Here is a 14961-nt window from a genome sequence, read left to right as displayed (position 1 = left end):
ATCTTGTTAGAGGGTATATTTTGCTTTTTATTGAAACATTCGATTTTTTAATTTGTAAAATAACAAATTAATGATTGTAATTTCAATAAAAAGAAACGCAATTTTGGAGTCTTGAATTAATTTATTTTGTTTAAATAACAAGCTATTACTTTCTTTATAAACTCACTACACGTGGTTTTGACATTGACGTTTCGCCAGGGAGATTGGAGAGCAAAGTTGGAGTGGAGAGACACATGTCGAATTTATATATGAAATAGTGTTTATTTAATGCATTATGGCAAGCAAAGTGCACCGAGTTAGATTTTACAACCCAAAACCTCAACCCATTACGTGTGTTTCGTATAATAAAGCTCATAAACTAATCGCACTTGCAAGGTTAGTTTTGTACAACATCATCGTTTTTAACTTTATTTTAATGAATATATTTAAAAACCAATGTCATTATTTACAGAGCAGACGCTTCCATTGAAGTATGGGATTTAAATAAAGCTCCTTATCTGGTGAGGTTCATTCCTGGCGTTGAAAATGGGTCTGTGGAGGCCCTTGGTTGGGTTGGCGAACGGCTGCTGTCAACCGGGCTGACTGGTGCTTTGGTCGAGTGGGATATAGTGAAACTTACGAGGAAGCACAGTGTATTACTAACAGGATACGCTGCATGGTGTCTTGATGTAAATGTAGAAAGCACATTAGTGGCTGTGGGCACAGAACAAGGATACATTAATCTTTACTCAGTCGAGAATGGTGATATAGTGTACAGCAAGCTCTTTGATAAGCAGGAGGGTAGGATAATGTGTTGTAAGTTTGATAAATCCGGAAACACTCTTGTGACAGGTATGTGAAGTATAAGTTGATAAGGGTCCAATAACCTTAAACAATATACCTACCTATTTATATATATTTTATTGCTTGGTTCAGGTTCAATAGATACAATCAGAGTTTGGAATGTACTGACAGGTCATGCTATGACTCGGATCTCAGTAACTCGACGACAGAAAGAGGTAGTTGTGTGGTGTGTGGCAATGCTCTCAGATAATACTATTGTATCTGGAGACAGTCAGGGTAGACTCACATTTTGGGACAGCACTGTTGGAGAACAGGTGAGGTTTCAATAATTATAATTTTTATTTTCCCATAAGACAGTTAAAATAAAATAATGTAATCCAATAATTTTAAAACTTGTCAAACAAAAATGCCTAATATACCTAGAACAGGCCACATTTTGTATTATTTAAGAACTCCTCAGGTATAAAATTACCTACCAGTTTCAAATTTTCAATAGAGAAGGTGGTGTGTAGGTGTATCAGCAAGGATGTGATGAATATTATGATGATGCTAGCTATTGTGTTTATTCCCTTTTTATAATTTTATATTTTCAATGGATAAAGCATTTTTTCATTAATTTCAGATAGAGTCATACACAACCCACAAAGCAGATGTGTTATCAATAGCAGTGTCAGAGGATGAGAAGAACATCTATTGCAGTGGGATAGACCCCATCATCTCACACTTTATTAAGATTGAGAAGGCTCAAGGGCATGAAGTCAAGACCCAGTGGGTGAAGCATGTTCAGAGGCACATACATGAGCATGATGTCAGGTAATCTAGTTACAAGAGAGACAAAGTAATAAAAGTATTTGTAAATAACCCATACAAATAATAATTAAATGCATTGGTAACCACATCATTACTGAGGACTGTCTCTGATGAAAATTGTCTCAAGTTTATGCTAACACAAAGTGACTTATGCAGTTGGTAATATATCCTAAAAAGTGGTTTTGATACTATATAGACCAGGGGTTGCCAACTGGTTGATCGCAACTGTTAGTCCAGACGATCGTGGCAAGGCAAAGCAAAACTGCTCAATGCAATCATTTTATAAAATAAAAAATACTACATGATTGTGTACTGAACTATGCTGTTTATTAAAGGTTGCAAGAAGTATCTAATTGGTAAATTTGTAGGGTTCTGTTAGTAAACAAGAGATCTTGGGTATAATCAAGCTGGCTACCCCTGATAGACACAGAATATGTTTATGGTGTGTGGAATTTATTATTTAGTACTTCTCCATAGTACCTACCTACCAATAAAAGAAAAAATGTGATACATTTCAGAGCTCTGCTAGTGACTGATGGTAAGCTCTTGTCAGCTGGTGTTGATGGTTACCTGACATTTTCAAGCTACCCACCCAAATGGGTAATGAGAGTGCCACATATGATTCCAACACCACGGTCATCTGTATGTACGAAAAAGAAGCTTTTGTTGTTGAGGTAAATGGAAGTTACTTTATCTTTTTTATGTTACACTTAATTTTCAAGACTTAATTATGTTCGGCACATCTTCAATAAGCTTGTTTCCAACTAGTCAAATCAGTTACTTTTTACTAAACGTTAAAACACGAAATTATTATGGAATAGGTATGAAAAAGCACACCGTGGCGTCATAGAAAAACATGATAAAATGTCAGAGTTATAATTACGTTTTTCTTGATTAAAATTTATAAATAAGTTAAATAGAAAAAAGTATTTCGTTAGTTGTAGATTTGTCTTCATTAAGTGATCAGAATTTCATAATTTGTGTTGAAACTAGTACACAACTCAATTAAAAATACATCAAAAAAATTCTTAAACATTTTCAGGTACAGTAATCACTTGGAAGTCTGGAAGCTAGGATCATATGCTACTAGTGAGAGTGGTGATCTTATGATCAATAATATAGACCCGAGAGAGTCTGATGATGATAAACAAAACAATGACCAGATAGAACAAGATACAGCAGTAAATGAAATTAACAAACTGGCCAACAGGGGAGAGAAATTAAGTTTAAAACTAATAGAAAACCCAGTGAAGCTGGTATCAATAAAGAGTAAACATAAAAAACAAATACAGTGTTGTGCCATGTCGCCATCAGGAGAGTTCATATTCTACTCCTCAGATAGTGATGTCAGGATGCTTAAATTGGACACTGTAAGTATTTGAATTGACTAGGTATTTGCCGAAATAAAAAGTGTTAAGGTTGCCTGGAAAAAAATGTTTTTAGCAATAAGGCCGCCTATTGTACATATTTTACCTCATGCCTTGTGTTTTTGTGCAATAGTTATGGTATTGTAACCTGATAATATAAAAAACGAAAATCTTATGACATTCTCTCTTCACTTGTTAAGAAATAAGCAATAAGAATTGACGAAAAATTACTTTTCATGACTTTTTTTCGTTTGAAAATTTGCAGGACGATTTAGACGATGACCAGTCGAACATATCTGTGTCAAAGTTGTACCTGGCGGGTCTCACAGGCACATGTGACCGGGTGGCGTTCACGGATGACTCACGTACTATGATCGTGCACTCGGACGGAGCACTCCACGTACTATTTATTGACCCAGAGGCCGGCGCCACTGTCATACAGACTGTTACAGGGAACAAAAGTAAGTTTATGGTATTTTTATAGAAAGACCAGAAAACAATTGGCAGCCACTTTTAGTAACGTCCTACTACGATTTATAATAAATTATAAAGTGGCGGTTTACCAGATTATAGCATATAATTCCTCCTAATAATTTAATGCTCCTTTAGTCGATTCCTGCTTCCTAAAGTCATGACAAGCAGCTTGGAATATTCTAATAATCAAACTACAATTGGGTAGTTTCCTAGGTCATAGATAAATTATGAAATTCCGATTACTAAACAGGTCTAAAGGTGACAAAAAAACGTTTTCTTTCTTCTATTTAACTTATTTACAAATTTTAACATAGAAAAATTAATAAAATGTGCGACATTTTTTAAAATTTTCTATGACGTCACAGTTTGCTTTTTCATACAAATTCCATAGTCATTTCGTGTTTTGACGTTTAGTGAAAAGTAACTGATTTGGTTAGTTGGAAACTATCACGTGCCACATCAGTCTTTATATAACCAAATTCGTGATTTGCCTATTCCAGTGTTAAAAACAACATCTATAATACACTTGTTAGTCTCCAAGAAGACGCCTTCAGGCAGTACATATATAATAGTGGGCGATGCTAATGGAGTGATTGAGGTATTAGTGGACAATAAGAAGGAGTTCGTCCCCCACATCACGCTACCCAAGTACCAGTGCGTACCGACAGCCATGACAGTCGACGACGAAAAGGAAACACTTATCGTCGTATACTCGGATCAAACGGTTTGTATATTTTTGTATTTGTTTTTTTAACACAAACTTACCCGATGGTACTCTCGAAGTCTAGCATCAATGATTCTAGCTATCACAACCTAAATAGACTGTTTTCTCTACGTACTACAATATTTATTCAAATAAAAAAGACCCTGACGAATAGTAAACCTCCTCCTTTTTTTGAAGTCGGTTAAAATATATATTTAATCAATGCTCTGTAGTTAGAGCTGTGGGCAAGATAACTTGCAGTTACTTTTGGTATAGTCCTCTAAAGATACATACGTCGAAGTTTATAGTGAAAGGTTACCAGTTCTCCAATTCTCCATCACGTTAGACGGTTACCTGACCTACGTGACGTTTTCTGAAGTGCTGTGCTGTTTCTTGTATTCAGATCTTAGAATACGACTTAGCCAATAAGAAAGTGACGGGGTGGCCGGGTGGTGCGTTGCCTAGCGAGTGGCTGGCGCGCACGTCGGCTGTGACGTCAGTGTCGGTGCACCCGCGGCGACGTGCGCTCGTCTGCCAAGACGAAACTTCGCTTTGGATACTGGACCGGAGCAAACAGGTCAGTTTAAATGAAGCTATTAATTTACGATCATTGCAGTAACGTAATATACAGGTTTATTAAGGCACTGTTCGGCCTGCTTGCTTACCTTAGGTGACTTAACATTTAGGTTACTGATCGTACGTAGGATGTGCTAATGAAGAGGTTAATAATCGTGGGACAAATGGAAGAGGCACGCACCAAAGATATTTTGACGCAGCGAGGAAGATAGTTGGGGAAAACATGCGTCGAGCAGTCCATGCAACTCCAAATCACTCCAACCAACTCCGAATCTTAAAATCATTCCATGCTTGGAATGGAGAGAAATTGCGGGATCCTGATCCTCAGTAATGAGGGACTGATGAAGGAATTCCCTACGAGTCGGAAGGTCAGATTAGCAGTTGCCTCTGAAAAATCCTCCGAAAATCTGTTCTTTGAGTTGTTCAGTGTCTGGATTTCCTCGCGACTTTTTCCTACACCGTTAAGCACGTGATATCAAGTATTTGGGATCTAAACAAGAATTAGAAAATAAATTCGGATTTAGTAGTTTAAATTCGAATGCGTGACGTTGTAGTAAATTCAACGTGCACTTTCAACGGAACAATCACGGCTTATTCGTTTTTCAATTGTTAGCAAGATAAGAAAGACTGTTCTGAAACTCATTACTTACTTTTATTTCAGAGTGAAGAAATGGAGCCTATAGTGAAAAGAAAGCCAGCTGCTCCGAAAACTATCGGATTTAACGTTATTCCTATAAAGGTATGCGAAATATATATCAAAAACTATATTGGAACATTTTATTCGTCAGTTATGAAAATTCTATATTACATGTAACTATAGATCGCGAGCCACTGTGCTAGTGAGATGCATCACAGCAGACCCTCTCACGGCACCAAGAACCATTCCATCGAGCCTTTTTCCGCCAAATCGTCAGACACTTGAGTGAGACCGCTTTTGTGTGCTTTGAGTTTCATTGACTAAAGATTAAAACGTTTATTTTCAGTATTTGGCTGGTTTCCACTGGTTGGACACGGATGAAGCTGTGCTACTAGAAGTACTCCCGGAGAACATCGTCTCTCAGCTGCCCGCGCCCGTTCAGGTCAATCGGTGGTCTTAGACAGTAATAAAACTATTTAATTGTAGAAAAACGTATTTATTTCTTACAAAACAAACAACTCACCAATAATTAATGTTTATAAACTACAGACTGTCTTAACCAATAGACGCTTTAGATAGGAAATACTGCTATCTAAAATAAGTATGCACTATTTACGGTTATTTATTCGTATTACTTGAAAATAACGGATTTATCTAATAAGCTCAAGTCGCAAAGTAGCGATACTGGGTACTGTTGCCGAACTATCGATAGCTTGATTATCGATAGTCGACATACACTATCACTAGCACACACACTGCACAGCAGTGTATAAATAAATAAAATAAACACGGTGCACTGTGTCGATAGCACTATCGATAGTAAAGGTGAATTTTATTTTATTTATTTAAATAGGTATACCAACAGTAAACATATTGTAAAGTTATAAAACTCAAGTATTTTTTTTTGTATATGTGTCCAAATTACAGAATTCCGTAATTAGTGAATTTCCTAATATATCGATTGTGCTATCGATATTGAAACTATAGTTACTATTGTTTTTTTTTTTCAACACAATAGTACTGGGAGCATTCTAAGGCGATCACGAAAAGCTTCAAAACCCCTACTTTTCGCGACTGGGTGTACATACATTTTTCGGAAAGGATGCATAAAGACTGGAATATTACACAAGTTCCTGCTACCGTCTTTTTCTTGCATTGAATTGTCTGGGTCGGGGGTCTGTCAATATCCACGCATCACTCGTTCTAAGACCTCTGGGTTGAGCTGTGTGACGGAGAGTTGTCGCGGTTCCGCCCACACCTCGTCGGGTATCTCGCTTCTCGCCGGTGGCAACTTGTATGATATCGGGTCGCCTATCACCGACCTGGAAGTTACGATTTGGTGAGTAGATCCTTTAATTTTATAAGTAGTCTTTTGATTAAGAGTATTGAGACTATTCTTATATTTATTTGATGTTGTGCGTTGCTTCAACAACCGTGCGTGAGAGTGCCGGCCAGCTATACTAAATTCAATAATCATCATAAAAGTGCACCCAGCCATCTGAACCTTTATCTCCGAGGGCCCTTGTCGAGCAACCCCGAACCCGGGGACATAAATCTCCGTTTTGCAGTGCATCCGTTAGGATATTTTTTCTATCCGCTTTTTTCGCTCAAAAAACCAACACGACCTATGTTTACGTATACCATTGGAGCTATCGAATCTATCTTTACCACAACAGAAACATTTTTGGTGTAACGTATGGTAGACATTACCTCAGATGGCCGGAAAGAGTATGAAAAAAATTCGCGTCTTTCAAAAATCTCACCTGTATACTTACAACAGGATAAACGCTAGGGAGGTTCTAAACAAAGTAATGAGAACGTGAAAACTATATATAACTATTCACGTCATCACGTGGTCTAAGTATCTTTTATTGAAAATTTAAAAAAACCCAACTTTTGCTCTTGACTTATCGGAGTAGGCTACGTAAATCGTAAAGTAGTATCAAACACGGAGCAGACAGAAAGTAATAGCCATAAAATAGGTACCCTAGGAATACAATAGTCTGCTTGTAGGGGTCGTATACTTGTCCAGGCGGCAGCGGCGGCCGCGTGGGGTAGTCTCGAGGAGTCTTCACGAGTCGCCCGTAGCGCTCCAGCGGACATTGCGCACGTCGTCCGATCATACCTGTGACGTGACCGCATACTAATCAAATATCTTAGATCATTCAATACATAGGTGTATAGACTCAATAGAGTGAGCAAAGCCACAAGTAATCCGGACACGAATCCTTTCTAGTCTGATGATGATTTTAAAGAGTTCGTGGTGGTATCGTCGCCCCAATACCAATAGTAGTTGCATAAGCTGCCTATTTTCGTGTTTAGTTTTGTTCACCTCAATAGGAATTTTATTATGAGGGTATTTTTGGATTACGTAACTATCACCTTACGATGATAGAGCCAGGTACATAAAGCGAAAAGTGGTGCGGTGAGTAAGGTCGCCGTAGGTCATTTATTATATAGGGCGCAACATGGACCTCCTCTTTGGTCGATTTATTATGGAACTACCAGTAGAGGAGGACCTTTAATTTTGTATAATTTATTTATTTATTATTATAATCAATCATTTGTGACATGACAGTTACCCATATCGGTTACAAACGGTTACATTATAAGGACCTACCAGTGGAAGTTGGTGGTAGTGGTTTAGGAGACGGCGCCACATCGACGGGGAATATCTTAGGTTCCGGTTGACAGCTCACCGAACGAATCGCAGCTCGATATTCCTCCAGAGAGAATCCTGAAAAAACAGTATTACACGATTACGTGTTGTATTAGCAAGTATGGGCTGGCGTTCTAATTTATCTACTTAAATTTAGTTCCATATCTCTCTCTAAGTGCGGGAAACAAGCGGGAAACGTATCGTCGTTCCAATTTCTGTTTTTGTAAACTAAGTAACATTTTCAATTAGGTGTAGTAGAATAAAATAACCGCTCCATTTAGTGTATAATTATAAAGCAGTGGAGTTTTAGCTTTTGTAAATGATATTAGCTTACACTTCGCAATATTAAATAATAGTTTATTTCGGAGGCTCCACTCCAATACACCATCGATATCTCGTTGCAGTTTATTACAATCTTACATGCATTCCTCTTCCATTCATTTCTGTCAGTCGTCATCTCGGTAGTCACACCTTTCACACGCATATCCTTCTATAAACAATCCATCTTCACACTTTCTTGGATCGTTCCTTACCCCTATATCCATCCACATTAAACTTTCAAAATAATTACTTGCGAAGAAGTTACACGTACTAATATACCTAAAGATAAAATAATGTCGTAGGTATAAAAAGTCCTTGTATCAGCTTGGGATCTACAAGTATTAAAGATTGTATCACTGCAATTATTATCACCTTAGGTATGTTTAGTACTTACTCACGTGCATGCGTGTATATGCGAAAGCATTCGTTACATTTAAACAATTTACAATACGATACAAAACGCTTCATTGCACATATAAGCACAACATTTGGTTCGCGCCCAACTGGGAACCCTCAGGCCTATTGTCCTAAACGTTGTACCGGGTGAGAGCCCTCAGCGCCCCCCATTTGTCCGGCCAAGTAGTTAATGCCATCTGCGGCAAATCTACAATAAGTCACGTCAAAAAAAAAACAACATTAAAAACAATTACAAAAATGTCAAGAGAATTTATTTTATTGTCTTTACTTACTTACTAATTATTTGCGTACTAATAAAAAAGTTGTAGATAAGTTCTATAATTTTGATGGGGTCCCTACAAACGTGGTCCTTGTGCCTTTGTGGGTTACTATTATCAAGACTTCTATGATTTTATCCAGTGATGCAACGTATTGAACATGTTGGATTTAGTTACTCTCTCATGAATAGGTATAACGTACCCAATCGAAGTGCCTCTTCTTCTTGGACCTCTCGCAGCCGGCTGTAGAACCCCCAACGCTGCTGCCACAGGCGGGCTGCCACCTTGTTCTTGTGGCTCACTGACGCTCTGTTATCAAGCAATATTTAAAATAGATCTCTACGTTTTTGACAACTCTCAGCTGATAGCGAGTTTGACATTAGTGACTCAAGTTCAATTTATTAATAAGAGCAGATACTTGAGATCAATCTTGAGTTGACACTCGGAACTTGAGATTGGTTTATTGATGATGATGATGATGATGATGATGACAAATACATAACAAATACTTTATTGCATACACAGGAAATACAAAACAAAAGGGAAATAGAAAGTAGCAATCTCTTCCAAGCAACCTTTGAGTATAGGAGGGTCGCTCATGAGTCACTCATCACGATTTCTCAGGAACTACAAGTGCTAGCAGTCTTAAATTTGGCATGGGGAGGAATCACCAATTTAGGACGTAGGTGCTCAGTAAGACGGAATTTTGCGAAAATTGACACTTTATAGATTAGATTAGTTAGGTAAGTGTTGCAAACAAACAGCTTACAGAATTCCTTCAGCCTTCACGGGGTCTATAGAGGGTTCTTTGCGAGACTGACCTCCGGCTGTTTTGGTAGTAGTAGGAGCCGGGGCTGCGTCACCCATTTTTAAAATATCACTTATACTTGGTTATAAATTAGACGCTTATAAAATACACGACTTTGTTTGTTTGGTTGCAACGAACAGGTTGCTTAGACAACTTAGACATAATCGATTTAATAACTAGATGGTATCGTAACGCTTCATTGAACATTATAATAATATGTAGGTATGTATAGTTAACTAGAAAAGATTTACATAACATTACATAAGCTCATGACTATATCTCAATTGGGGTAGGCACAGGTACATCCAACTAGAAATCTTTTCTCTTTCATCATCTCCCTAGCATTATCCCGTTTTTCACAGGGTCCGCTTACCTAACCTTAAAAAGATTTAACAGGTCTGGTTATTTACAAAAGCGATTGCCTGTCTGACCTTCTGACCCCCGAAGGGAAAACCAACCCAATACAGGTTAGGTCACATACCTCAGAGATAGAATGTGGGTTTCCTCACGATGTTTTCCTTCACCGCTGAGCACGTGATAATCTTTTATGATCCAAATATGAATGCGAAAACAATTTTTTTTGCTGTGTTTAGACCTGTGCTGGATTCGAACCTGCGACCTCAAAGTGGGAGGCAAGCGTTTTACCAACTTAGCTACCACAGCTCCCATGAACTAGAAAAGATTAAAATGATTAAAATTGTCATATACTTATTCTAATTTATATAGCCTTTTAATCTAGGATGCAAACTTGTGATAAAGCCTGAGCATAAATGTAAGAGATTACAAAAATACTACTACTTATTTTAAAAAAATATATGAAGGCTATTTATTCTAAGGGCCTTCCCAAATCACAATAAGTATTACCGAGTTAATATTGAAAGTACGTATCATTGTCGGAGAGCCTTTATTCGCGCGAGACGCCCTAAAGAAAATCACAATGATTTATTATAAAAATATTTTTTGTAGAAAAGGTACTGGCAGGTAGATAATTTAGATAGCTGCTGAAAATATTTTTATGAATGCCTTATAATTTTAAAAGCTTATCCCTATGGATAGAAGTCCAATGGATCTTGGTATACTTACAGCAATCATGGAAAATCTTTCCAAGGACCCTTTAATTTGGTCAATTTCGGTTCAACAATTAACTAACCAATTGATGCTAGACGACGAAAGTAACTAATTATAGTACCTACCTATAGATACCAACATACCAGCTGTTTCCACAGCCCTGGGGGTTAAAAAGGCCAGATAGATTTTAATATTGCAATATTTCTTTTTGACATTACATGACCCCAGCACAAACAAATTACTTACGTAGGTACCTCCGCCTTTGACTTAAGTAGTTGAATTACTGTTGAACTTAATGTTTCCCTGTTTCTAATTACGTAATTTCTTTCACGCATTTTGTAAATTTCCCTCGGTCAGAGACCTACCTAAGTATCTGACTGAAAAAAGGAGAGTACTTGAACTATTTATGGAAATGTAATATATAGGTATACATAATTTTATACTAGTTTTACACACATTTTACATTACGTAATACTAGCTAGACATAAGTAACTTGTAAACTAACATGAGTTTGTCAAATATTTATAAACGAATCAAGTATGTAAACATTAAAATGTGAATTGGATGTTAGGCAAATGTTAGAATAACGTCTAGGTATTACGAATTCAAAGTTGAGCCAGACTAGGAGGCGAGGGCGGGCGTCTAGACCGGCGGCCTATAACTTTCTCAATCAAATTTGTTTAAATACTTTTCCTCTAAGCGTAAATGACAACCCCCTGTTGTCTGCTTCCAACGATAAAAAGGTAAAAACTTGTATCGTCAGACTTTTCCTTTTATTTTCTGTCCGTAAAATTGAGGTAGGGTAAGCTATGAGATTAAACTCGATTTTTGACTACGTCTTCATTAATCCTATCGCCCTGTCACTTATCTTCTTGAGCATGTCCAAAATTAACGTTATGTAATTACAATTATAACGTTATGTCTAACATAATGAAAATTACTTTATTTATCTCTCTAGCGTTAATCCGTTTTCACGGAGTCCTCTTACCTAACGTAAAAGTTTGTCAGATCGGTCTTTTACAGAAGCGACTGCCTGTCTGACTTTCCAACCAGCGAAGAGAAAACCAGCCCAACACAGGTTAGTTCACAACCTAATCACCGAAACGTATTTCTAGGGAGTGTGGGTTTCCTCACGAGATTTTCCATCAACGCTGAGCACATGATAATCATTTCGAATTCGAAAATCTTGGAGGCACGTTCTTGAATCGAACCTGTGAGAGACTCAAGCATTCTTCCAAACTCTCAACGGATATTACTTACCAGTAGAAAATAATTGGCTGGTAACCATTATCACAAATATCTTAAGACCACTGCAAGATATTGTTATCTATCTGTAAGTATAGACTTTTGGCTCTACGTAGCGTAGGTATCACAGATAACGGACGTGAGTTTTATGCACGTATCTTCTCATAAAAACTAATCATATATTTTTGGATGCATCGTAAAAGGTTAAATTAATACTAGCAGTAACAATAAAGTTTATAATCCCAAACAACTTCATACCGTCGGCCTTAATAACAGCTATAAAAAACACTAATTGTCATAAATTCATAAGCTACTACATTGGCCTCCGGTTTACGCAAGTAATCTTTAAGCTGATTGAAACTTTAGGCTTATAAATACCTACACATAAACTGACTGTGTTGGGTAAGGTTGAGCAGATCTAAATTGCAACCAATGTGATCAATACACACCTGTATGTCGTCCTTTATTTAGAATTGGATTTGTATGCATTGGCAATCTCATTGTCGCATTCCACAACTTGCCCAGTATTAAGTATTTTTAACATGTAAGTGCTGTATGTATCATTCAAAGATTTTCTTTACATCATAGAGTACATAAGTTATATATACCTAATTATTATAAAATTTAATTACCTATTGTTAGATACGGATTTTGGTATTTTGAACTCCACTAAAACCTAATAAAGAAACCATACCTAAAGTATAATTTAGATTCAAATAATACAGTTGAAAACGAAGCTATTATTTTCCAGATAGCTTTACATAATTGAATTAAGATTCAATTTTTCGCCGTGCAGACAGTTTATCTTCAGTAAGCTATGTGGGGCGCGGAGTGTGGGCAGTAACGTAGCTAGGTATTTGAGGACCTTATGACCATAAACATTGCATGGCTGACTTTGCAAAGTGACGTATCTACATTTTTTTGCTATATCAACAATTTGTGTCTTATTGACAATAACAAAAGTTGCAAATCAGATTCGCAAAAAAATTCAGATACTTACGTCAGTTAGCGACGTCAGCAACGATTTGGGCCCTTTTAACATATTCCTTATTCTATGCTATTAAGTACCTAAGCTACTCCTTACTTAATACGAGAAAATGAAGTATTTAGCACATTCATGATTTTTGTGGGAAATGTGAAATTTCATATTAAGTAAGTAGGTGCTTATTTTTTCTAAATTGGGAGAAACTAAAAAACATTTTGAATGAGGTTGACTGACGCTGGCTAAGCTTTGAGGGGTCTGTGGCTCTGTGCTTGTGGTCGCAGAGCGCCTCCTCAATGCGTCTCTGGGAGCTACGCCACTGCGTGTAGGTAGTACAGATGGGCTGGATTTTGTCTAGACTAGACTGGCATTGAGGACGACGGAAGGGCAGACGGTACGCGTTTTATTGCGATTTTCAGACTTGCACAACATTTTTTACGGAGAATTAGTGCAACTTTAAACATTGCGTAATTGTTTTATGACACAAAATGTACAATTGAAATGTTTATAGAAACTTTGGTGCGAATATTACGCCTAATATTAGGTTAGCCTTAAAAGAATAATGACGGAATCATTTTATGGATGGAGGTTTGCCTTCTGGTGACAACTTGTGACTCTGCCTAACTCAAAAACTAAATAATCATAAACGAAAAAAGACTGCCTGCCTACTCATAAAGTATCATATTATAACCATGTCTCTTTACGTAGAAAGAGAAGGCTTCGGTCGAGTCGGTTGATTTATTTCACACACATATTCTGTTTGCTACTTAGATATACTTATTATGTAGGTGCTTTTTTACATTGAAAACTTTTAGCTTAATTTTCATTGGGTACTAGGACTGGAAGACTTTCGGAAAGATCTCGATTGTTGCAATAATATTTTTTTGAGAGACAATGTAAACTTGTTAGCTAACTTGCTTAAAACTTTTATTGGTATTGTACGTAACTAAATTTGAAATTGTGTAGAAATGTAGGAGCTGCGTGCTACACCACGCTCCTCTGCCAGCGCCAAGCGATCTTCTGTCTTGTGGGAGTTCTTATAAAATCGTGTGTGTTCGTGAATCCTTATAAAAATTAAGTTTATGGATTACCTACATATCCGAACAGTAGACGGAATGCACGAAATCAGTAGACCCCGCAGCGTACCTACATACTGTCTAAAGATATTTAGTATTAGTATATATATCGAAGCCTGCGATGTTTGTTGCGTCACGTCTTCCAGCAGTATTGTGGTTGCTGAAGTTTATATTTTCTGTTCCTAGGAACAGAAGGCAAATATTCCTATTTACACAATCGCTTCGCTTCTCGTTTCCGAGTTAAGAGAACACCTGGCGTCGAAGAGTGTCGATTCGTGCAAAAGTGTTATCTAGTGTTGAAATAGGAACATTTGCATCTTGGCTGGGCCCTCTCTGGTTACTAATCAGCTCGTCTCTTCTATCGTGTGGGTTGTGAGATGGATGACGAACCTCAGAAACCCTGTTGTCAGGGGGGTTATTATTGAGCCGCCGTACGCCCCTGACATTGCTCATGTAACGACTACGTTGTTACATCAGTAAATAGTAACCGGAACCAACGGCTTAACGTGCCTTCCGAAGCACGGATCTACTTACTTTCGGACAATCGGGTGTGATCAGCCTGCAACTAGGGATCACAAAGTGATTTTTGTGATATGTCCCACGAATCGAACCCGGGACCTCCGGACCGTGAGCCCAACGCTCAACCACTGAACCGCACAGGTCGTTATTAGCTGGTGAACCTTGTATGTGGAGTGGGGCCAGAGCTTACACTCATTTTAGACGGACTTTTTTGATCTGTGGTTGCTGTTCAGTTCGTCAACTACCCGCGGTTAGTGGG

At 37.6% G+C, this 14961-nt stretch overlaps 2 protein-coding genes across 2 annotated transcripts; one reads left to right on the top strand and one right to left on the bottom strand.

Annotated features, from left to right (window-relative positions):
* Positions 1 to 63: 63 nt before the first annotated feature.
* Positions 64 to 5835, top strand: LOC126372370 (U3 small nucleolar RNA-associated protein 4 homolog). Its single transcript, XM_050018072.1, has 11 exons — positions 64 to 375; positions 452 to 831; positions 916 to 1097; positions 1406 to 1596; positions 2112 to 2267; positions 2636 to 2963; positions 3226 to 3421; positions 3935 to 4158; positions 4541 to 4714; positions 5375 to 5452; positions 5697 to 5835. The coding sequence occupies exons 1-11, from the start codon at positions 275 to 277 to the stop codon at positions 5808 to 5810; spliced, it is 2124 nt and encodes a 707-aa protein (XP_049874029.1). The 5' UTR covers positions 64 to 274; the 3' UTR covers positions 5811 to 5835.
* A 282-nt stretch (positions 5836 to 6117) lies between these two features.
* LOC126372661 (uncharacterized) lies at positions 6118 to 13167 on the bottom strand. The gene is made up of 6 exons (XM_050018510.1): positions 13126 to 13167; positions 11869 to 11894; positions 9207 to 9313; positions 7971 to 8087; positions 7337 to 7475; positions 6118 to 6672 (listed from the first exon to the last, which is right to left on the bottom strand). Exons 1-6 carry the CDS (start codon positions 13165 to 13167, stop codon positions 6531 to 6533), a joined length of 573 nt encoding a protein of 190 aa, XP_049874467.1. The 3' UTR covers positions 6118 to 6530.
* Positions 13168 to 14961: the final 1794 nt, after the last annotated feature.

The sequence above is a fragment of the Pectinophora gossypiella genome, chromosome 14 (genome assembly GCF_024362695.1).
Source record: "Pectinophora gossypiella chromosome 14, ilPecGoss1.1, whole genome shotgun sequence".
Taxonomy (NCBI): Eukaryota; Metazoa; Arthropoda; class Insecta; order Lepidoptera; family Gelechiidae; genus Pectinophora; species Pectinophora gossypiella.
This window is presented reverse-complemented; position numbering and strand designations above follow the sequence as displayed.